Below are 25,078 nucleotides of genomic sequence, written 5' to 3' on the forward strand. Positions count from 1 at the left end.
ATGCCAAAAATGGTAATAGCATTCCTTCATTAATGGTTACAATTGTTGGGTGTTTTTTTAAGCCACATCGTATATCGTATGTTTAGAACTATGTTGCATTTAAGTGTAAGCTCTTTAGGTCTACAAGTAAACACAAAGAAAGAGTTAAATCTTTGCTTTGTGTTTTAAAAAATGCTACACAATCTTGTCAAGAACACACTGTTCAACTCCTGCAGGAGAGTAGAGTGCTGAAGTGGCAGCAGTGGTGGAGGTAGAATGAAATCTGCTCTTTCAGTCACCTCTGCTTTAGACTCTCAAGACTCACAATGGTGGTTCTCCTTCACCACACTTCATATTTACATAGCAGAAAACCACCCAAGCTCTGTCATGCATTCATAATGTTTTCCATTTCTGTTCTCCATGTGCGCTTTGGTGTACATCACTAATATAATAAATGATGGCTGGAGTTTATTGTCTGGGGAGCTGAGGTATGACACGGAGCACAATGTCTCATGCTCCGCCGTGTCCATCAAATCACTGTTCACTCATTTCCATCCCCTGAGTTTGAACATGTTGCATTATTTTGGTTAGCTCCTTCTGTGATCTGTATGAATGCTGGAGAGACTGGTTTCAGTTTCATACAAGAAAAAAGAAAAACTAAATATCGATATTGTACTGAGCTAATATGCACAAGTCATTTTTACAGATAGTTGCCATGGTTATGGTTAGTGGCTGATCAGATTGTTTCAAGTTAGCTCTAGATGTTACTATTAAATGCCATTAAAGACACATGTTTTAGTTGTGCCACAGTATTAATATACTAAACGCCATAATGATGTTAAAAATGTTAATGGTGAAATTTTGGGATATAATAGGCTACTTGTTTCAGCTGCGTGCATTGAAAATTAATGCATTTTAATGCAATGCAAATGCGTCAAAAAACCATAGTTCACTCTTTATTCTAGAAAGGCTTTTTTTTTAATAAATGAAAATCTGAAAAGAAAAAAGGAGCTTCAAGTCTCCAACATGCCAAGTTATCCTGAGTTATAAATATATAGTTATGCTGCTATAGGCTTAGATTGCTGGAGGACATACTGACCACTTTCCAAACTTTGCTACTTTCTCCTACCACTATATAATTGCACCTCTCCAAGTGTTTTTCTTTCCAGAAGACGCTACAATGATGTTCTCCTGAGCTGTGGTGGCCTCATGGAGGGGACTCGAGTCACATGACTTGAAATTGAGTCAGCCTTGAGTCATATATTTTAACGACTTCTGACTTGACTTAATACAATCTAAAAAGATTTACGACTTGACTCGGACATGAACGCCAATGACTTGTGAGTTGAATCGACTTGCTTCTGTTGACTTGTTGATGACTTGAGAATATTTGATATTTTAGCACAAAAGTGGCATGACATGGACAAAAATCATAAATCATTCTTGGTTCTGGGTTTGATTTACCAAAAGCAGCAGCACTTTGTTTAGAATCAGTTTCAGTTGCACTTTCTGCTTGTTTGAGCAAATAAATGAAGCTTTAAGAAGATGTATTTCTGGAATTTATTTATTATCATTGTCATTAAGTTGAAGTTGGACAGATGACTTGATTATGACTTGAAAATTCAAAGTTAAAGACTTGGACTTGACTTGGTTGTCTTTGACTTGGACTTGACTCGAGACTTGACTGAAAAGACTTGTGACTCATTTGTGACTTGCAAAGCAGCGACTTGGTCACACCTCTGGTGTGCACTATTGGTATCTGTATACACTAAGGTGCATTTTCTTCGTAGTCAGTTGCTCATCTTTAAAGATTTCCAAACCGGAATTGTCTCTTTTTCTGATGATTGAGTTTTTGGCAAAAATGTGAGCAAGCTTCTCATCTGGTTTCTGTATCTGTCAGAAATATCTGGGAACTCAGAAGACATCCCTTTGGTGCGCTGGCGGCAACAGTGGCTGGAGAACGGAACTCTCCTCTTCCACATCCACCACCAGGATGGGAGCGTAAACCTCCCAGAACCAACCGAAGACCCGGCCAATGATTCCACGAAGGAAGAGCTCCGCATTCTGCACATCTCTGTTATGGTAAGACATTTTTTGTGTTTAGGGACCAGGCATTTAAAAAAAAACAGGTTTAGAAAATCACAAGGATATTTTACATTCTAAATTAGGTAGGGAGTTTGAAAAAGTATATAAATGCATTCATTAAGGGGTGCAGGGATTAAAAAACATACTAAGTTCAATGTTTTTCTTCGCTGAGGTAGATTCTCCTTTTTTCTTTACTTAAAAGGCTTGTTTTTGTTTGCATGTCTACTCAAAGTTAAACAGCTGACTAAAGATTTTTCCCCATCTAAATGCCATAGGGTTAAGAAAAATATGTTTAATTTACAAAACTTTCCTGTGTATTAATTCTCACTCAGGTGCATTATGCACAGCCCATTAGTATACATTCACTGTCACTCAGCTGCCAGATTTATTCAAAATAAAACACACTTAACATCTATGGCTTCGTTTTAGTGAGCTAATGTGCTATTTGCTAAATAGAGCGAATAAAACAAAACATAGTGCACCTCAACTAAAAATGCAGGAGTGTCGTCGACTTTCTAGCTATCAAGTAGATTCTCATTTGTCCACTTTTTATATCAACACGGTTTTCTGGTGTTTATAGTACCAACTGCAGTGTGAAGATTTTTGCATGGGTGCCCCTGTATCGAACCTTATCTGCAATGTCGGCAGACTAGGAAATGAATCCTTAGAACTCTCCGCTTCCTCCTTTTGCCCGAGGAAATGTATATTTATTAGATGTAAGATATGCCACACCTACTCCCAGTGCCCTTTTCTAGCCCAAAGACATTACAGTCATGCTTTGATGGATGATATGTATTTTCAGACATTGAAAGCTTATTATAATCTGCATACACAAATGATTAGTCAGCTAGAGAGGACCGTTGCCAGCAGCTGCTTCTGCTACATGAAAGTATGAAGGCACAGCATCTTCAGAGCATGATTTAATGACACATAACTGGCCTTGTCCTGTCCTCTGCATGTTTTGCATGCATTAGCAAACATCATGTCACTCTGTTGGGTGTAGGAGGCAGTTTGGTGACAGCATATTTATTAAGTATTTTAATAATTTTGATGAGAATAAGAGGCCAGTGCTCGCACTCTACTTCTTACTTCCTTGACTTTGCGCTAATCTCACTTTTCGACTCACAGCTCTAACTGCATTTCACATCCCATCACACTCAAGTCGGTTTCTTTCTGCCTCTCCATCTGCTAATTCGTCATCCTTAAAGCGCTGCGGGGGCCGTGCCTCCTCAAAGATGCTTTCGTGAAGGTGTTGGTAGAGAAGGATTAGCATTCAGATACGAGCAGACCATAACGACGACAGATGGAAGCGGTGTTTCCACTGGGCTGCCCAGGCTCCACTGCAGCTTGCCACCCGACTGGAGGCCTCGACCTATAAATCCAAAGCTGTGTTACTTGTTCAGCTCCTCGTGGGTACAGAAAAAGGTCCTGTGAAGTCTGCTGCTCGTGCTTTTCATCCCAAGCTCACATATGTCGTGGGGCAGTTTTCCATTGATGGCGGCATTCGGAAAAGGTCGTTAATTGGAGGCATAAGGCAACATGGAGCATGCTGCAGTTGTGGAAATTCATTGTGTGTGTATGTGCGTGTGTCTGGCTTACCCATAACTTTTGTTACCAATATTATCATTTATCTTAACCATTAACTAAATTATGGTAACACCAGTATACTTGGAAAACTTGTCCTGAGACAGTTTCTTTCTTTTTTACGATCACTACTCTGATTGTGAGAAGAGGACAAGAAACCATTTTGACATTACAGGTTTCCACTTTAAAATTGCACTACTTGTTTTCCAGTGTCTAAATGGTATTGCACCATCTTAGTTATCTGAACTCCTGCATCTTTATTGTCCAACTACACGCTAAAGATCCACAAATCAATTGCTTTTCCACTTTTCAAAATTCTAACTCAGAACTAGAGGTGACAGAGCCTTTTTGGTGGTGGCTCCCAATTTGTGGAACAGCCTGCCTTTGAAAATTAGAGCTGCTCAGACCATTGATCATTTTAAATCACAGCTGAAAACCCATTTGTTCTCACTGACTTTTAGTTCTAGTTGAGCAGAATATCTTGGTGTGTGTTGCATATATTTAATTGATCTATTCTTTGGTTTCTAACTTCAGTTTTACTTGATGTTTAAATCTTTTATTAAAGTTCATTTAATTGCTACTTCATTCATCTTACTCACTGTTCGAAACTTTAGAAACTTTTTATAAATAAAGTTTAACTTTACATGCATTATGTCTGTATGCACACTCAAAAATGATTCTTGGCCCAAGTAAACACCAACTAATACTTTTATGTAAAATTTAACTAAAATTTACTAAATCTGAGTCGTTATTCATCTAAACAGTTGAACAAAGCAATGAAACTCACTATGTGTAAAGCTAAACTAAGCATGTTTAATAAACCCCACCCAATCTAATCACACTTATAGGACTTTTAATGAATTTGCTAGGGGGCAGCAAATCCGCAGTGTGAAATTTGCACTTCATCTGTACTGCAGAGGGAACAGGTCAGGGCTTTAACTTTCAAACTGGAGGAGTGGCTAAAGCATATCCCAGGAAAAACGTCTGATGTCTTAGTCCAAAAATGTGCAGATCTAGGAACAGCTAAGATACTGCACAGAACCCTTACACTCCCAGGCCTCTGATAGAGGACCAGAGCTTGGAAGCATGAGACCACCCAACAAGACTGGCTATGGATACCGACCACTGGTATCGGAATGTCATTTAAAATTGAGAAGTGTGGTCGGATGATGACAAAGAAAGGGAAGGTATTCCTTGCACAGTCCATGTGGTAAGTAGCAGCTATGCTAGAGGAGAAGATATTCTGTGGTGATGTCATATATGCGACGTGCCAGGTCTAAGTTGTAGTCATGCTAATTACAAAGTTTTACAAGCGGATAAATCTCAAAGTACGTGACTGGCGTGGTCGAAACAAACAGCATAACTTTTATTGAAATTGCAGTACAACATATGTGTGATCCAGGGCGTAAGGCAAAGCGGGTGAGAAAACAGCTCTTTTAGCCCCTGTAAAAACTGATCTTGAAACAGAATGGAACTATGGCTCGCTCTAGAGAGATGTTAAAATTGTCTGTTAGCACGCCAGCCAGCTGTTCAACATTGTCTCTGAGCACTCGCCCAGGAATGTTATCGGGCCCTGGAGCCTTCCGCAGGTTTACACTCCTTAGTGTCCTTCGCATATCAGCTGGGTCAAGACAGAGCACTGTTTCATCCTGGTCAAGAACAGCTTTCTCTACTGCGGTGTTCTTTAGTGTCTCGAATCTTCTAAAGAAGGCATTTTAAGGTATTTAGAAAGAAAACCCATGTCATCCTAACACGTAGAACCATGTATGCCGACTGAATGAGTCACATCTTCAGCACTTAAAAGCTGGCAGATGAGCCAGACTCATCGTTAGTTAGGTTAGAAGGAGAAATCTGAATAAATGGACTCAGTTCTAAGGCCAGAAAACCTTTTTCTTTCTACTTAAGCCAATATTTAACATTAACTTGTAATTATTTAAGTTTTTATTAACTTTACTGGTTTAATTTTAAAGATTGAGTCAGTGTGGGTTTTCTTACTTTTTTTTTTATTTGCTTTCCGAACCATGAAGCTGCCTTGTACTGCGTTCAAAGCTTCTCCCTTTGCCATCACATCAACAAGGTGACCAGTGTGTCCTCGGCTGGCTGCAGCTGGCCATCAATAATAGATGACTAACCTTGTGTATGTCTTCACCTGCACCAGGTGAGACACTGACTGTTCAAACGTGAATTCAACTTCAGTTTGAACCCGACAGGCACAGACGGTTGGAAAGTAAGTCCCCAAAGTCGGAAATGCTGAATAAAGGCACTTTATTTTAAAAAGAGCATCATTGTCTGTGGTTTATCTATTGAGACTCCTAAGTTCCAATGTATCTCCGCTATGCACATTTCTCCCCTTTTAATTTACAAATTTTAATCAGTAGCTGCTTTGCTACAGGGCCTCCGTGGATCAATCCAATCAGCACATGCAGTATGGAGGCATCCAGACCAAACTGAGACAATTACATTATATGATTGCCTAATATTTTCAAGCTCAGGGGCTAGATTTGATGTTTTTCTCCCATAGCGATTCTGTTTCAACTCTATTGTTTTTCCTTAGAGGCCATAAAGCAACCTTTTTACTTTGTGCTATCAGTGTAGAGAAAGGAAATCATTAAAGTAAATATGAAAGAGAGAAAAAAGTAAAATGATGAAGTGTTTGTGTTTAAATAAATAGTTTCAAGCAGAAAAGTTCAGGTTTTGAAATGGTCTATTTTGCTGTATAGGATAGTGTACAGTTTGGCCAGAATAGGCAGCTTTGGTCGAAGGCTTTAGCTGTGCTGAACTTCTTGAGGTGTGAAGTTTACTGATGTAGAAAAAAGCAAACAGCCTAGAATGTGAGGAGCAGTCCACACACACACACGTGTGTGTGTGTGTGTGTGTGTGTGTGTAATCACCTTGCCTATGTATCAATTGCCTTTATTGGAAAAACATTTTAATTTACCTACTGAACTGAAAGTCAGCTTTCTCGTTCAAAAGAGCTTCAGTGAAAGCTGATTTCAATCAAATACTTTTATTGAACTGCAGTGCATTCATAATGTCAGCTTCTTAAACACACACACACACACATGCTATCGCCAAACATTTTGTAGGAAGGAATAGTTATTGTGACTCCTCTCAGCTCTTAGAGATATCGACATGTGACCCTCCTAAAACCTGCCTTAATAACATCGATCGTATAAACCTTGGATCAATGTTGCCCTGTCCACTTGTAAAGGAGCAGCCTCTGATGAGTCCCAGCCCCCAGAGGGGCTCTCTGAGCATCACAGCGTGGCCTGTTTTTGAAATGTCTGCAGAGCGAGACAAATCAATCCATAGCTTCCCTATGAGATGTCAGGATTGCACTCTGTCTGTAATACCACTGAATATCTGATGCAGACATGATTTGGCTTCACAGCAAGAAAACATTCTAAACTAAATCTGAGTTTAATAAACAGACTGGATAACGTGTGAATTTCAGCATTTTGTGTTTTTAGGCCTGAGCTCATTTCTGTCCTATCCATCCATCCACCCATCCATTATCTGAACCCACTTCTCCATGTAGGGTCGTGGGGGAAGCTGGTGCCTATCTCCAGCGGTCGTTGGGCAATCAGGCGGGGTACATCCTGGACAAAGTTCCAGTCCATCACAGGGCAACACAGAGACACACAGGACAAGCAATTATGCACACACACACACACACCTAAAGACAATTTAGACAAACCAGTCAACCTAACAGTCATGTTTTTGGACTGTGGGAGGAAGCTGGAGAACCCAGAAAGAACCTAGAGAAAACCTACTCATGCACAGGGAGAACATGCATGGGGCTTGGGGAGAAATTATGACACGTCTCTAAATAAAGTCAAATTTTCCAGTGCAGATTGGAGACAACCCATAGAAGCACTGATTTGATCTCATTTCATAGAAAAATAGCACACTAACCCTAACCCTAACTTCATGGAATTATTGACAAAAAGACACAATTTTTAGCACAAAGACTACGAATAGAAAACTTTGAACATAGTAATAAATCAGGTAAATTCTTAGCTAGCCAATTAAAAATAAATAAAGAGAAAACTACCATATCTGCTGTTAAAGACTCAACCGGGAATATAGTATATGACCCTGAAAGAATAAACAACACCTTCAGAGACTTTTACCAAACGTTGTACTCACCACAGATAAACCCATCAGATAATGAGATCAATGAGTTCCTTGACAGGATAACACTTCCTAAATTATCAGACAGCCAAGTTACAGTCCTGGACTCGCCACTAACATCAGCGGAGCTCCAGGAAGCCCTTAAATCCATGACGAATAGGAAAGCTCCAGGTCCAGACGGGTTCCCAGTAGAATTCTACAAAGAATTCTGGATCATTCTGGCTCCAATATTTTTCAGAATGGTGAGGGAAATCGAAGAGAGCAGCAGATTACAGCCAAACATGAATTCAGCCAATATTAGTCTCTTGTTAAAACCAGGCAAAGACCCGGCATTTCCTACCAGCTATCGCCCAATTTCTCTTATTAATGTTGATCTCAAAATAATTTGTAAAGCCCTGGCCAAAAGATTAGAGAAGGTAACCCCCTTCATAATACACCCTGACCAAACTGGTTTCATTAAGGGTAGACAATCACCCACAAATTCACGTAGATTACTTAATTTGATAGATTCCTCTTACAGTAGAAACATAGAAACTAGTATATTATCTCTAGATGCAGAAAAAGCTTTTGATAGAGTTAACTAGAAGTTCTTATTTGCAACTTTACATGAATTTGGTTTTGGGAACTTCTTCATAAACTGGCTATAAACATTATACAGTTCACCAACAGCACGTGTCAGGACGAACGACCAAATGTCAGCTAGCTTCTGTCTTCAGAGGGGGACCAGGCAGGGATGCCCACTCTCCCCCTCACTATTTGCTATCTTTATTGAACCACTAGCAGCAGCAATTAGGCAAACAACAGATATTAAAGGGATACAGTGTAAGAAAATAGAACATAAGATCAGTCTTTATGCAGATGATGTTTTACTCTTTCTCCAGAATTCCCAATCCTCTCTCTCCCAAGCAATAGAACTGATAAACTCTTTTTCCAGAGTTTCAGATTACTCTATAAACTGGTTAAAATCCACAGTTCTACCAATTAATTTCTCATTTGTCAATTTGCTTAATACACAATTGGAGTCAGGGAAAATCACATACCTGGGAATTAATATCTCTCCCAAGTTAGAGGATCTAACCAAACTGAATTACATCCCACTTTTAAGGAAAGTGGAAGATGATCTTGAAAGATGGAAATCCTTACCAATATCACTCATGGGGAGAGTTGCTACAATTAAAATGATGGTCTTACCCAGAATAAATTACTTATTCTCGATGATCCCAAACAAACCTCCAGCTGACTGGTTTAAATCTCTGGACTCCTCAATTACTAAATTCCTTTGGCAGGATAAACCTCCACGAATTAGCTTAAAAACGCTTCAGAAGACCAAAGACAGAGGAGGACTGGATTTACCCAACTTTTATTATTATTTCTTAGCCAACAGGCTGCAATATATACCAAGATGGTTGCAAGATAACCCATTAGACGAGTCCTGGTTAGATATAGAACAGACACTTTGCAATACGATAGAGCTTTCAGACTTACCATTTATTAGCCCAAGCATAAGAAAACATGAAAGCTTCAAAAGTATTAGTGTCAGCACCTCTCTGACAGCATGGTGGGAGTATCTTAAAATGACAGAGTCTTCACTAGTACCATGCAGACGCACACCTATCTGGAACAATCCTGACATTTTGAAAAACAACAAAATGATGAACCTTCCGGACTGGAAAAATAAAGGAATCCAATACCTGGAACACATATATGAAGGATTGGACTTCATCCCATTTAATCAAATAGTCTCCCAATTTGGAATGGTAAAGAATAACTTTTTAGAATATCACCAAATTAAATCTGTAGTCAAACAAAAATTTAAGCTCAATAAAATAGAATTACAAACACCACCAAGGGTATTAGACTTTTATAATCTCAACCCCCCCAAACTACTGTCTAAAGTATATAAAACACTGTCCAAAATAGACGATAAAATTGCAATCCCTATTGAAAAATGGGAGGTGGATCTATCAGTTAGCTTTGACCAGGACTTCTGGTCCCAAACTTGTTTAAAAACTTTTAAAATGATCAGACACCCCAATTTACAATTAATTCAGTACAAAATTCTACACAGAGTACACTATACAGGTCATCGGATTTGAGTCGGGTTTGTGTCGTCTGACACCTGTACACACTGCACAAACAACATTTCTGACAATTACATTCATGCACTGTGGTCCTGCCCACCTGTCCAGGAATTTTGGGGTAGAGTATGTGAGGATCTGTCAAAATGTCTGAAATGTCATATCCCAACTTACCCCTCTCTTTGTTTACTGGGACAGCTGCACGATGTCCCGATTGCAACATCTTTGGTTCACGTGGTTCTGACTGCCATATGCATCGCTAAGAAAACTATCCTCTTGAATTGGAAAAATAGAGAAAGTCTCTGCATTAACCAGTATAGAAATCTTTTGTTAGATCATATTGCACTTGATATAGCCTCTGCTTCCACTTCAGATGAATCTCTCTGGGCTCCTTTGATCGGTTCCATCACATAGCGAGGGTGGGGGGCCATTGATGTTGTCTTGCGGGATGGTGGGGGTGGTGGGGGGGGGGGGGGGGGTCTGAGTTTGGAGTATCCGGATGTTCCCTGGAGGTGGGTTCACTGGGGGTGTCTGGGACTAGGGGGCTGTTGCCCCCCTCTGGAGGTGCTTGGGTTGCCTCGGGGGGTGGACTGCTGGCGGTTGTGAGTGGGGCCCCTTGGGGATCTTGGCGGCGGCCATGGGTCACTGCCTGGCGGCTGCAATACCCCTGGGCGGGTCTGGGTGGGGGCCTGGGGGCTCGGGGTTTGGGGGTGGCCGGCCCCGTGTGGGGATCTGGGCGGGGCCTTGGGGGTCAGGTCCTGACATGTATGCTGCCGGGAAGAAGGCAGGAACACTCAGCAGTGCCTGGCCCGGGTTCGGGGGCATCAGGTAGACCTTGGCTCCTCTGCCGTTCCATCACAGGGGAGGGGGAGGTCCAGGAGGGAGAGTACCCAACCTTACCTGGATGTCCTATGTCTTATATATTCTGGAAGTTGTGCAAATGCAGGGGTGGGCATAGATATTCTGCTGGGATGGGGCTGGGTTGGTGCCCTCGGACTCCGTGAGGCTCTGTAATGCTGCTGCTTTGGGCCCTGACAGGATGGGCTGGGGTCTCCATGCCCTGGGTGGCAGTTTGGCAACAGAGGTGCCTATTGGGGCCAGTAGGGGAGCTGGCTCCCTGGAGGGCTAAGCCCAACCAGCCATTCCTCCCCATCCCTGCATATTTCTCTCCTCCTGCTCCCTCACATCATCACACAAACATACACATAGGACCTTGGGGGGTGGGCAAGTCAGGGAGTGCGGGTATGGACCCCATTTCCGCATTCCTGTGGCAACCTGCCCCCCAGTTTTATTTGCACCTTATACACTTCCACTGACGACATTCCACACAAACACACACTTAGGGCCTTGGGAGTGAGCACATTCAACGGCATTTGGCAGGGGGATATTTCAGCCTCCTCCCGAGTGCCGGTGCCCACTTCCAATTTTAAACCGCACTTAGACACTGATGGCTGAGGGTGTAAGTGGGGTGGTGCGGTGGCATCAGCTGGCATATGCCGGATGATGCCCGCACTGCCCACTCACCACAGCCATGGAATACACCTCATGATCACACAACACTATATTGGAGCAGGTGGAGGGAGACTAGGGGTCTTAGCCACCTCTGTTGTTGCTAGGCTTCCTGGGGCTGGAGGCTAGGAGGGAGATATGGCCGTCTGGTTGGGGTCTGGGGTGGTGGGTTGCTGTGCTCAGCGTTGGGCGGGGGAGCCTGCTCATCAGCACCCCAGCAGAAAGGGTCAAACTCTGGTTACCGGTGATGGTTGTACCCCATGTGCAGCAGTACCGGGACCAGAGTTAATAGGGTGTGTATGGGGAGCATGAGTGAGTGTCCGGCGTGCTTTTTTGTAAGTCTTGGGTTGTATGTGCATGTGTGAGCATGAGGGAGGGAGTGTGTGACTGTGTTTGTATATGACTGTATATGTCAGGTGGGGCCTTTGGGTCCTCCCCTCTCCTGGAACTTCTCTTGATGATATAGATCTTTGTCCCCCCCTCCCCCTGCCACACCTGGTGTGGGGGCTTGTGCCATGGTCTGCCTGAGTGTTCGTGGCAACCGGGTCTGGGGGTTTAAGATTTTGGCATCTGCCTGATAGATCCCGGTGGCTGCCTGGTGGGGTCTGGGTCCCTGGGCTCTGCTGGGTCCCCGGCGGGGGTGGTCACCCCTGGGTCCCGGGTCGCTGGGTTCCGGGCTCGGCCGGCTAGGGGGTGGGAGGCTGCGGGCGGGCCTGTGGGCTTGCCGCTGATATCTCCACGGACTCTGCCGGCTGCTGGTTGTGGCCCCCCGGGGCGATCCTCTGTGCCTCTCGAGGGGGGCGGGGGCCTTTCTGGTTGCAGTCTCCTTGGGGTTCCTGCATTCTGGGGCAACGCCTGGATCTCTGGGACTTGGAGCTCCCCCCGTCTCCTGTGCATCTTTGGGGGGCGGATCTGTGGTCCCTCACACTCTCTGTTGGACGCTCCTATAGAGAAACCTTAAATAAACAAGCGCATGTACACACACAGGTGCTCACATGGTGCTCTCAAAAGTATGGGCTTGGAAACGTTCAACACATGTTTTAAGACTATGGGGGGCACTTAATGCATTGTGATTTATTATCGTGATTCTTCAGTTAAGCAATGTTGAGTTTATATATATATATATATATATATATATATATATATATATATATATATTTTTTTTTTTTTTTTTTTTTTTTACGGCCCCCAGCTCGTCTAGGAGATGATGGTGTTTGAGGGCGTAAAGAAAAATGTGTGTAAACAGGACAACCAAAGATTACTCTCTTGAAGGAGGTTTATTAACTAAAAGTGCTGCTGAAATGAGCAGGAAACAAATACTAAGACACCAAACACAAAGATCTTCCAAATACTGGGTAATTAACAATAAATACTAATAAACAAACGATCATCCACTCTGGGTATATTTTACTAAACACAAAACGCCGGGACCAAACCGGGAAAAGGGAAAGACTAGGATTAACGCAAGAGGCTCCACCAAAGGGGTGAGCTGAACTCTTTAACGAGTAAACTAAATAGAAACGTAAACGAGCTCTAATCGAGGAAGAATAACTAGACCACACAGGTTACACAACAAGACTTAATAAGTCAGCTCTAGGAGGGAAAAGAGGATCACCAGCTTTAACGCTCAGGCCTCTGCTAAGCTTCCCTCCTCGAATGACAGAGGGAGCTGCCTTTTAAAGGAAGCTCCCTGATTGAGGGATTAGCAACACCTGGCTCAGCTGGAGCCAGGAGAACAGGAGGAGCACCGAGGCCATCTTGTGGCCACAAAACAGACAGCGTCTGTAACATATATATATTGTTTTTTTTTTTTGTTTTTTTTTCATCAAGTTGACGCAGTGATAGGTAGATCTTGTTGTATTGTTGTTGTGTCCCTTTTTTGTGTCCTTTTGTTTTTTTTTTTTGTCTTTTTCTGCAGGTTTAGAAGCAGACTCTTGTTCATTGTTTATTTTTGTGGAACCCCCACCCCCCACCCCCCCCTTCTCCTCCTCTCTCTCCACCTTTTCTCTTCCTTTCTCTTTCACCTCTGTCTCCGTGTCTGGTCGGAATTACAATGCATTCAACAACAATAACAATAAAGTTTTAAGTATCAGGCGTGACATTAAAAGCAAACGCTTTGATGCTCCACCTGAGAATAAATCTGTAAGGCTTGTCACCAGCATTCAGACATCAATTCTGCTTGCTTCACAGCCAGACAGGACACGGTAAAAAAAAATGAAATAAAAAAAAAGAAAAATAGCACAGGTCAGATGCGCTTATCAGATGCACCTAATAAATAAAATTACTAACAAACTCAGGAATCTGTTTCTTTGCTTCACTGTTCTGGTGCTGAAAGTATCACTAATGCGGATCAAAGGAGATACACAGATGAATGCACCTCTTATTTATTATTTGGAAACTACATTTACTGCAGCTGGCAGAGGCAGACATTTTTTCTATTGATACACAGAATTTACAGAATCATTTTAAATTTTAATAGGGGAAGACTGCAGGAGGGAGCGGTAAAATACAGGGGGTCCCCAGCAAAAACAAGAAACTACGAGTCTGATGAAACCCGCTGGTTTTCCATCAGGCAGTCACGGGGCAGCTCCAACGACCCAGTGGCTGTGCTGGGTCAGTTATCAAGCCCAGTCCGGTACCGGCTCGGCCATGAACGAGCCGAGGCGACGTTGTGCTCTGCTTAAGAAGAAGCGTTATTTTCCCGCTTCAGAAGAAGCGTCCAACGTGTTTTTACGCTTTCTCCGAGACATGTCACGTCGCTAAGTTGTTAGCGCCGCGCGCTAACATGTCAATAGTGCAGCGTAGCCTGCTGGAGGTTTTAAGGGTTCAGATGAAACACCCGACCTCTCACGCTGCTCACACATTGATCTTAAGTTGTCGCTGTTGCGCTCACGCCGTAATACAGTATTAGATGCGGTTAAAGTCAAACATGAAAAAATAAATAAATTTTACATGAGTAAGTGATGCTTAGCCTGGTGGGGGGAGGAAAATCTGGCCTACTAAGCACTGGAGGAAACCCTGTTAAGATCGTCAACACTCGTTTATCTTCATGCTATTGAAACATGTAAACCAAAAAGCATTATATCCACTGCTACCTTTCTAATTTTAAACTCAGTAACTTATGCTGTAACTGCACCTTGCTCTGCCTGCTCCTTTCTTCTTGCTGCCCGCCGGCTGTGATCACAAGCGACAACATAGTAGTTCCCGCTGCTTCTTCGGGAAACAGCTAAAAAAAAAAAACTTGGGATCTTGTAGGTGTGGCGGTAAGATACGCCTATGTAAGGGAAACCCTGATATGTATATTATATATATATATATATATATATATATATATTAGGATGAGTTCCTTTCAAGATAGTCAAATGGATATTACTGATCGGATTATCATATTTGTTTGGATGTATGCTTTCTCATAAGTGTAACGTGATGGAGGTGCTATTCCACCGAAGGTTATTTACCCTCTCTCCACAGATGCCTCTGACACAGAACTACTCTGCATGAGACTGCCTCAATGCCCTGCATTTGCTTTTAAACTGCTTCCTTTCCAGCCTAAGAGAAGAATGAAGAAAAGGACTCTCTCCTTTTAATAAATCAAATAACTCTATTTTAATAAAGCTAATCAAACAAAGTGTTAGTCAATAATAAGATGTGACCAATCTGTGAAATCAAAATATTAATTACTTTATTATAATCCTATAGAATAAAATAAGTAATATGACTTTAAATGTTTCCACTAGGACTGATCTCACGTAGCGTTAAGACATAACACATTGCTTTTACTGATCCAATCAGAATCTGCCAGATCTGACGGAGGCGTGGTTTTGGTGGTGCTTGGTAAATCTGTCATCTTTTCATTCGACCATAAACCTAAACATCCAAAGTATAAAACTATGCCCACGTCATCTCTAACGCCAGTTCTAAGCGCTCTAGAGAAGTTGTCGAAGTGGCCAATTCGTAACTTTCCTCTTCAGCCAAAAGAACCAACGACAAGCTGGATAAAATCTGTTGCTGTTCCAACTGCTGCAACAGTTCCTTTCAGAATAAAAGCTGAACCATCAGACCCAGTTTTGGGTCTCGCTAGATGCCATCAAAACTGTCGTGACCCGGAGTATCTCAAAGACTGGTCTGGTCGGCAACCGCTGCTTTTCCTACCGGCTTCGGTTCCAGAGAGGGTCATGCTGGACCTCGACATTCCAGATCGAACGGGGACTTCCAAAAGGGTATGCAGGCCGACAGAATGGTGTCTTATGTGTTTATGAATCTCCAAATCAAAGCTTAGCGTGAAGACATCACCTTCATTTCCCACCAGAACCAATCGTTTCTTTGGATTTGCTGGTTCTGAGCAACATTCCACATTACACCATTCTCCGTCTCATTCACCTTAGTCACACCATACATTTAGTGTTAAAGTTAGTCTAGTTTTAATTTGGTTAGTAATAAATCTTTAAACTTTTAAAACCTGACTCTCTTCTGTTGTCTCTGAGTTAATATGAAGCTGCTATCTAATCCCTGCAATAAAAAGTTCCAATCTTCTGGTTAAACAGTACCTACAGATCCATAAGATTGATTTCATATTCACTATGAAATCTTATGTCTTATGGCTCCTGAAATAACATGTAAATTAAATCATTACATAAGAATCAGTTATAACTAATGAAAGCCAAATATTAAGAGTTTTGTGCTCAACACCAATGTTATTATAATTTTCTCGCATTCTGCCTTAAACTTCACATTTTCAAAGTACTCGCTGAAGCACTGTAGATTGCTCGTTCTCATTTGCCTCTACAAAATAAATTAGTTACACATGAGCAAGTTTAAAAATGAGCTTTGGATTATTGCTGATAAAACATTGAGACTGATTTTGGAAGCAATTTTGCCCTGCATAAGAATAAAAAAAGAATACACACAGACATGTGGAGTGCAAATTCAATCCAGATGCATCTTTTCCAGCTGTCACCAGGCGAGAGGTAAAGCATAGGACATGGCACCTTTCCATAGCTGGACCAATACAAACACATTAAAGGCAACCAGCCATGCATGCACAAACAAGATGTGTGTCTGTAACTGTGAAAGGAGAATTTGAAGTGCCACTATGACAATCTAAATTTATATTCTTCCAAGTGTAACCTTTTCTTGTTTTTCAAGGGAGGACCTTTCTGTCCTAGTTTTACTGCCAGTCAGTTTTGTCTGAAGTCACAGAACAACAAGGGTGTACCGTGACTGGTTTATTCATCACACCACACTTAATTGTATTGTGTCAGAAGGACACAATGGGTGTTTAACCCCACTTTGACCTTAGTGACAGTATGGCCAATAGCTGGGTTGTTTTGTGCATATAAATGCTGTCAGTGCCACCGACTCATTTTCTCCTTTGGATTACAAAGGCAGTGAAGGAGAGACGGAAAATCCTGAATTAAACTGCATGAAATATAATAGCCATGTTTCCATTGCCGGAACTTCAGGGTAAATTCTGGGAGGGGGAAATTAAGCGGGAGAAACTATGTCCCGGTCCTCTAGGGTGTCTCCATTTAAATTCATCCCTTTCAGAACTTTGCACAGACGTCAGCATATCGCAACTGATTTGGCAGTGAGTGATGTCACTGATCAGCACAAAAATGGCCACAGTTAAATTTATAACATTACAAATATTTATTCTGTCAAAGTACATCATCATTTCATCCATTCAGAGGATGAGGGCAGCTGTGTGATGTTAAATGTGTTCAATGACCAGAAGAATATTCATTTTTTATGGCATTCTGTGAGATAACAAGGCCCATGGGGAGGCACTGGGTGCTTTTGGGTCGGACGTACAAATATATGATCCTGAAATAGAAGCTTATATCTTACCTTTGACCTTGAATGACATATTTTTAGGCCCGAGCAGCGAAAGCGCTGCGAAGGCCTATTGTATCCATTCTGTTTATTTTTCTTCTGCCAAGTAAATTGGCTTTTTGGAGGCCTTAACATGCCCGAAAACTCAGGAGTTTTTGCACACATGTCAGGCGTGGTGTAAAATTTTGTACTTTAAAGGTCCCCAAAACAATCGCAAGTAACCTAGCTCCACAGCGCCCCCTAGAATGTGAAAAATACCCCCCTCTATAAAGCTTATTTATCGTACAGTTATGAAATTTTGTACAGTTGTAGTCCTCAACAGTCCGCACAGAAAAGCCTCTTGCAACCTTGGTCAACATCAAACAAGAAGTCGGCCATTTTGGTTTGAAGTGGTGATTTTGACCCCACTTTGGCCGTTTCTAGGGTCTGCTTCTGATTGATTTACTCGATTATTTTTTGCATGATCGTCTCGAAAGTTGTGGGAAATAAAATTTTCACAAAAATAAACAATCAATGATGAACAAGAGTCTGCTTCTCAAATCAAATCAAAGATACTTTATTAATCCCAGAAGGAAATTAGAGTTTCAGTACACACAAATCAGAGATCAGACATACATGGGCAAGACACATGACAAGAACTGGTGACTGTGGTCATTCGCAACCATGAGTCGTGCTACCTTAATAGAGATAGGAGGGGTTTACATGAGGGTTGGTTCAGGTGGAGGGGAAAAAAGGCACTTCAGAGTTACCCTCCCACCAGGAGGGCAGCTTTGCTCTGCAAAAAAACACCTCAAACATATATGCAACAGACTTCAGACAATACAACATAAGTGTCCACTAGGTGGGGTGGTGGGTTGGGACTATCCCTGCTTCAGTTCCTGCAGCCACAATAGAAGCAGTGCATGTCACCTCAGCGTGGATGGGGAAGGAGCATTGAGGGTTGGAGGGTTGCAGTGACCCTGGAATGTTTCAGCGGCCTTCCCGCAGTCCCACCCAGGCTGGGATAGGAGACCGAGTTGAGTTGCCATAGCGACAGCACATTCCACATATCTTCTGAGGGGAGAGTTTTCGTTGGAGCCTTGCAGGCTCAAGGACGCCAGATTCTGATTAGAAATTGTTTTGGGGCCAGACAGAGATAATTTCCTCTCTGTCTTACAGTTTGTTGGTCCTCAACCTCTCAAAATCCTAACAATGGACATTAGACTATCTCAATCCGTGCTGATTTGTCGTGATATCTACTCCCATCCCTGCATTTGCACAACTTCCAGAATATATAAGACAAAGGACATCCAGGTAAGGTTGGGTCCTCCCCCTCCTGGACATCCCCCTCCCATGTGATGGAACTGCAGAGGAGCCAAGGTCTACCCGAGGCCCCTGAGCCCGGGTCAGGCACTGCCGCATGTTCCTGCCTTCTTCCTGGCAACATAAATGCCAGGTCCGGACCCTCAAGGCCCCACACAGATCCCCACATGGGTCCGGCCACCCCCACACCCCGAGCCCCCAGGCCCCCACCCAGAACTGCTCAGGGGCAATGAAGCTGCCAGGCAGTAACCCATGGCCACCGCCATGACCCCCAAGGGGCCCCACTCAAAACCGCCAGTAGTCCACCCCCCGAGGCAACCCAAGCACCACCAGAGGGGGGCAGCAGCCCCCCAGTCCCAGACCTCCCCAGTGAATGCACCTCCAGGGAACATCCGGATACTCCAGACTCAGACCCTCCACCCCATCACCCACATCATCCCGCAGGACAATATCAATGATCCCCCATCATCGCTTTGTGATGGAACCGATCAAAGGAGCCCAGAGAGATTGATCTGAAGTGGAAGCAGAGGCTGTATCACGTGCAATATGATCTGACAAAAGATTTATATACTGGTTAATGCAAAGAGTATCTCTATTTTTCGAATTCATGAGGATAGTTTTCTTAGCGATGCATATGGCAGTCAGAACCACGTGAACTAAAGATGTTTCAATCGGGACATTGTCCAGGTTTCCCAGTAAACAAAGAGAGGGGGTGGTTGGGATATGACATTTCAGACACTTTGACAGGTCTTCACATACTCTACCCCAAAATTTCTGGACAGGTGGACAGGACCACAGTGTGTGGATGTAATTGTCAGGAATGTTGTTTGTGCAGTGTGTACAGGTGTCAGATGACACAAACCCCATCTTGAACATCTGATGACCTGTATAGTGTACTCTGTGTAGAATTTTGTACTGAATTAATTGTAAATTGGGGTGTCTGATCATTTTAAAAGTTTTTAAACAAGTTTGGGACCAGAAGTTCTGGTCAAAGCTGACTGATAGATCCGCCTCCCATTTTTCAATAGGGATTGCTATTCTATCGTCTATTTTGGACAGTGTCTTACAGTATATACTTTAGACAGTAGTTTGGGGGGTTTGAGATTATAGAAGTCTAATACCCTTGGTGGTGTTTGTAATTCTATTTTATTGAGCTTAAATTTTTGTTTGACTACAGATTTAATTTGGTGATATTCTAAAAAGCTATTCTAATCCATTCCAAATTGGGAGACTATTCTATTAAATGGGATGAAGTCCAATCCTTCATATATGTGTTCCAGGTATAGGATTCCTTTACCTTTTCAGTCCGGAAGGTTCATCATTTTGTTATTTTGCAAAATACCAGGATTATTCCAGATAGGCGTGCATCTGCATGGTACTAGTGAAGACTCTGTCATTTTTAGATACTCCCACCATGCTGTCAGAGAGGTGCTGATACTAATACTTTTGAAGCTTTCATGTTTTCTTATGCTTGAGCTAATAAATGATAAGTCTGAAAGCTCTATCTATTGCAAAGTGTCTGTTCTATGTCTAGCCAGGACTCATCTAGTGGGTTATCTTGCAACCATCTTGGTATATGTTGCAGCCTGTTGGCTAAGAAATAATAAAAAAAAAGTTGGGTTGATCCAGTCCTCCTCTGTCTTTGGTCTTCTGAAGCGTTTTTAAGCTAGTTCGTGGAGGTTTATCCTGCCAAAAGAATTTAGTGATTGAGGAGTCCAGAGATTTAAACCAGCCAGCTGGTGGCTTGTTTGGGATCATTGAAAATAAGTAATTTATTCTGGGTAAGATCATCATTTTAATTGTAGCAACTCTCCCCATGAGTGATATCGGTAAGGATTTCCGTCTTACAAGATCATCTTCCACTTTCTTTAAAAGTGGGATGTAGTTTAGTTTGGTTAGATCTGCTAACTTGGGAGAGACATTAATTCCCAGGTATGTGATATTCCCTGACTCTAATTGTGTATTAAGCAAATTGACAAAAGAGAAATTAATTGGCACAACTGTGGATTTTAACCAGTTTATAGAGTAATCTGAAACTCCTGAAAAAGAGTTTATCAGTTCTATTGCTTGGGAGAGAGAGGATTTAGAATTTCGGAGAAAGAGTAAAACATCATCTGCATAAAGACTGATCTTATGTTCTATTTTATTACGTTTAATGCCTTTAATGCTTGTTGTTTGCATAATTGCTGCTGCTAGCGTTTGGTAAAAGTTTTTGAAAGTGCTGTTTATTCTTTCAGGATCATAAACTATATTCCCGGTTAAGTCTTCAACAGCAGATATGGTGGTTTTCTCTTTATTTTGAACTGGTTAGCTAAAAATGTACATGTTCAAAGTTTTCTATTCATAGTCTTTGTGCTAAAAATTGTGTCTTTTTGTCAATAATTCCATGAAGATCTTATTTAGCTTTACGTGATTTGCTCGGTAACTCTTCTTCTGTGGATGCCTCTAAAGACTTAATGATTTCTTCTAACTCCTGAATACGTTTGTTTTCCGTTTTTTCTATCGTATCTTATGTGATGAGAATGAGATTAATTAAAAATTAAATAAAAATCATCTAATATCTCCTGTTCTGATTGAAAATCCAATTTTAATAAATCCTTCAGTTTTGAGCCAAAACTCTTTCATTTAGTCAGAGAAATTTTAAGATAGCTCACCCACCACACCCCCGCCCTGTGTATACAAGCAGCCAGTTTGCACCGGTGTCTATAGAGCTATGGGAGTTGACGTCACTTCTCCCGGCATGCAACAGTTCAAATCGAAATGGCGCCCTATTGCTGCAAACGTTGGATCATTGTAATAAAACATGCTAGTGACCAGGCTAAAATGAAACTGTGGGATACCGAGAGTAAAGGTTTTCGCTTATGCAGCGACCACTTCATATCAGGTACTTAAACCAATGTTTCCTCAACTGCATATGGTATTTATTTTAAATGCTTTCATTACGATTCTTAGTGGGCTTCCTAAACTTATTTTGGCGTGGCTTTTTCTGTCTTATTACTCATAGCAACAAGTAAACGTCACATAAAACGTTGCCTTCCTGATTTCTGCATGCTGCCGTTACGTGTCTTATGATCACAGCAATTAACCGACTAAGCTGTATTTGGTTTTTAAGCAATGGTTGATCACTTGTCAGATCACACATAAAAAGCACTTTGGATTGCTATTATCTGTCTCACTGAAACAGATCTCAGACAGATCCTGAGACGCTCCTGCCTGACATAGTTATTTTATTCACGGAAAAAAATCAGACTAGTGATTTCTCTTGTCGTTCAGTTTATACATTCAAACAGCACTCAAATCTATGTTATTTGTCCATCCATCCATTTTCATCCGCTTGTCCGGAGTCGGGTTGCGGGGGCAGTAGAGGCCTAGACTTCCTTCTCCCCAGCCACTTGGGCCAGCTCCTCCGGGGGAATCCCAAGGGGTTCCCTGGCCAGGTTCGGTAAGAAGTCCGTTCCGACAGCTTTTGGCGTTTTTAAAAAGTATCCCAGGGGCACGGTAAGGGTCGGAGATGCTTAGTCTATTTAATTTCTGACTATATAAAACTATTTCTTCGGTTTTAAAGTGTGAAGTAAACTCCGATGCGGTGAAATCCAAGCCAATCCCGTTCATTTTGTTGACCTTTGTTGCCTGCCAACATGGCGTCTACTCTCTGAGAGTCACGTGATGTCCGGAGCTCTATGGGGCTCAGCACTGCCTCAGTGAGGCAGGGTACTGCCTGCCTCCCCCAGTGCATTTTCTCTGCATGTTTAGGGCAGTTTAGAAGACTACATTTGTCATAAACGGTCATTAAATATATCAGACAGACTTTAGAACCCCAGCACATGCAGCACATGCTAAATAAAATGTGTTTTGGCGATTTAAAGACAGACAGCAGTGAGCCAACTTCCTGTTTCAGTGATTGTGTGCTGCACTGTTCTGTGAGAACGGAGGCAGCTCTCACCTCTGCCTCCAGAGGCAGCGCTCCTTTCTGCCTGTAGAGGGCGCAGCACCGCACACGTTCGATACAGGGAGTTGGCGCATGCGCTCTGACTTAATCAGTTAGTGTGTGTGGGGCAGCTTCGCGAGAGCGAAGGCAGGCTCTTCTCTGTTTGCACTCTCACTTCTGCATGTGTATTTGATCAGGAAACAGGTAAATTCACGATTTTGACCAATTTATTGTTAAATCATACAGAAAGCTAATGTATAGAGTAGGGCTGGGCGATATGGGCCAAAACTTATATCTTGACATCTTTTTGCAGAATTCCGATATACGATATCATCCATCCATTTTTGGAACCCGCTTGTCCACGTAGGGTCGCGGGGGGAGCTGGTGCCTATCTCCAGCGGTCAATGGGCAATCAGGTGGGGTACACCCTGGACAGAGTGCCAGTCCATCGCAGGGCAACACAGAGACACACAGGACAAACAATTACGCACACACACACACACACACACACACACACACACACACACACACACACACACACACACCTAAGGACAATTTAGGCAGACCAATCAACCTAAAAGTCATGTTTTTGGACTGTGGGAGGAAGCCGGAGTACCCGGAGAGAACCCACGCATGCACAGGGAGAACATGCAAACTCCATGCACTAAGACCCCAGGCTGGGAAGCGAACCCAGGACCTTCTCACTGCAAGGCAACAGCTCTAACCACTGTGCAGCCGACCGATATATGACATATATCCTGATATTTTTCCTCCTGTAAAATATTTACAAGTTAACTCACTTCAAGCTGTCTTAAGAAATTATATACATGAATCAGTAGATTAAATGCATAACCAAAAAAGCTTCTTGTATTAACAAATGCCTGAAAGAATGGATTTGGTGTTTTTCCTTCATTGTTACAGTAGGCTGATATCAAATTGAATCAGCAGTCCTGCAAATGCAAGGTTTATTACTGTATATTCTAAGCAATGAACCATTTTTTTATCTTGATGCTGTCAGAAAGTCCAGATCTCTGTGGATGTGAGGCATTAAGAAACAGGGCGGCACAAACTAAGTGACAGATTGATAGCTCAGCTCTAATACAATATCTGCTCTGTCAGCTTGAGAAAGGCCAAGTCTTCTCCTCTCCATTCAGGACTTACATGACAGGAGTGTAAGTCATAAGGAGCATTGGTGCCATTACAACATCATCCCCATCCGTTAGTAAGTGGATTATGGGGCTGGAGCGCTGGCATGCCTTGATGTGTGGTTTGGTTTTATTGCCAATATAAGAACACAGCCCACTTAGTCCTCACTTTGATTCTAAGTAATGTTGACATTATGCAGCTCTTTCCACCATATTGCCTTTATCATCGTCTCTAAGCATGGGTGCTAATGCAGGTTTGTGGGTTACAATTGCATTTGTCACAGTGGCTGATTTGATTGAAAGCCTTTTGAAGTACTTGACATTTTGACATCTCATTCTGGTTCACTCGGGTATGAATAAAATATGGGGGTGCTTAATAATAAACTTTAGGCTAATCCTCATTGATGTGCTCCTTCATAAGGTAGATAAAAAAAATCCTTCACAAATCTTATTAGCAGAAGGCTAATTATGGTAATTTCCAGAAATTGTGTCTAATGTCTTTAAAAACACAGAGAGAGAGAGAGAGAGAGAGAGAGAGAGAGAGAGAGAGAGAGAGAGAGAGAGAGAGAGAGAGAGAGAGAGAGAGAGAGAGAGAGAGAGAGAGAGAGAGAGAGAGAGAGAGAGAGAGAGAGAGAGAGAGAGAGAGAGAGAGATGCTTTGTTATTTTATCTTACTCATATTTTACTACTTCTTACATGAGCTGTCTTCAGTGAGTGCAGTCAGTTTCGTTGTACAACTGTGCAATGACAATTAATTATCTTGAATCTCTAGAACCGGTCCAGTGATCCATGGCCAGGACAAAAACCACATTGCTTCTCCTGATTCCAAGATACTATGGTTGGAACTGTACCCGATGCCCATGCAACATTACAGAGCTGTTTTAGCCAACACAGCCCCACAACATCCTGAGCTAATGAACGTATCCACCACCCAGGGCCTGCCACCAAGGAGCTTTTTGACCATCTTGGTGACCTTAGTACCACAGACTGGAGAACGTAACTCAAAGACACTGCTTCCTCACTGGAAAATGTTAAAGTCCTCCAGGAGAACAAATGAGTCACCTGAGGGAACGCTCTCCAGCACCCCCTCCTAACACTCTAAGGGGGTGGTTAGTCGGACCTGTAGTTTGATGCATACCATAAATCCTCTAATACAGGCCCGGGCCTGTATTTGACTCAAGCTCATCAAGCTCCAGGCCTTTATTGGAAGGAGGACCAGAATTAGAGGCAGGCCTCAATTTCTATTTGAGCAAAATGAACTAATGGTTCGCTGGAGTTATTGACAATTAAAATTGCGCCCACATTTTCAAAGTTAAACACATTTCTTTTAACAACAGTAGTTTCTGCTTCAGCCCTCTCCCCCTTCCCCCTGCGCAGCGGCCGCAAACTCACTGATGCACCTGCAGCCTCTCGGAGTTCCTGCTGCTCTAAACATTAAAATAATTATTTCATTTTCTGTTCCTCACTTCTGATTACCTTCAATGGTGTCTGTTTGTTGCAACC

At 42.4% G+C, this 25,078-nt stretch overlaps 1 protein-coding gene across 7 annotated transcripts in view; it reads left to right on the top strand.

Annotated features, from left to right (window-relative positions):
* astn1 (astrotactin 1) overlaps positions 1–25,078 on the top strand; it is a 556,409-nt gene that overhangs the window by 127,677 nt on the left and 403,654 nt on the right. For all 7 annotated transcript variants that reach the window (XM_054746696.2, XM_054746699.2, XM_054746711.2 and 4 more), the window contains exon 2: positions 1,880–2,061. In XM_054746696.2, the coding sequence (XP_054602671.1) occupies positions 1,880–2,061 (182 nt within the window). The remainder of the gene's footprint in view (positions 1–1,879; positions 2,062–25,078) is intronic.

This window comes from Nothobranchius furzeri, chromosome 11 (genome assembly GCF_043380555.1).
Source record: "Nothobranchius furzeri strain GRZ-AD chromosome 11, NfurGRZ-RIMD1, whole genome shotgun sequence".
Classification (NCBI taxonomy): domain Eukaryota; kingdom Metazoa; phylum Chordata; class Actinopteri; order Cyprinodontiformes; family Nothobranchiidae; genus Nothobranchius; species Nothobranchius furzeri.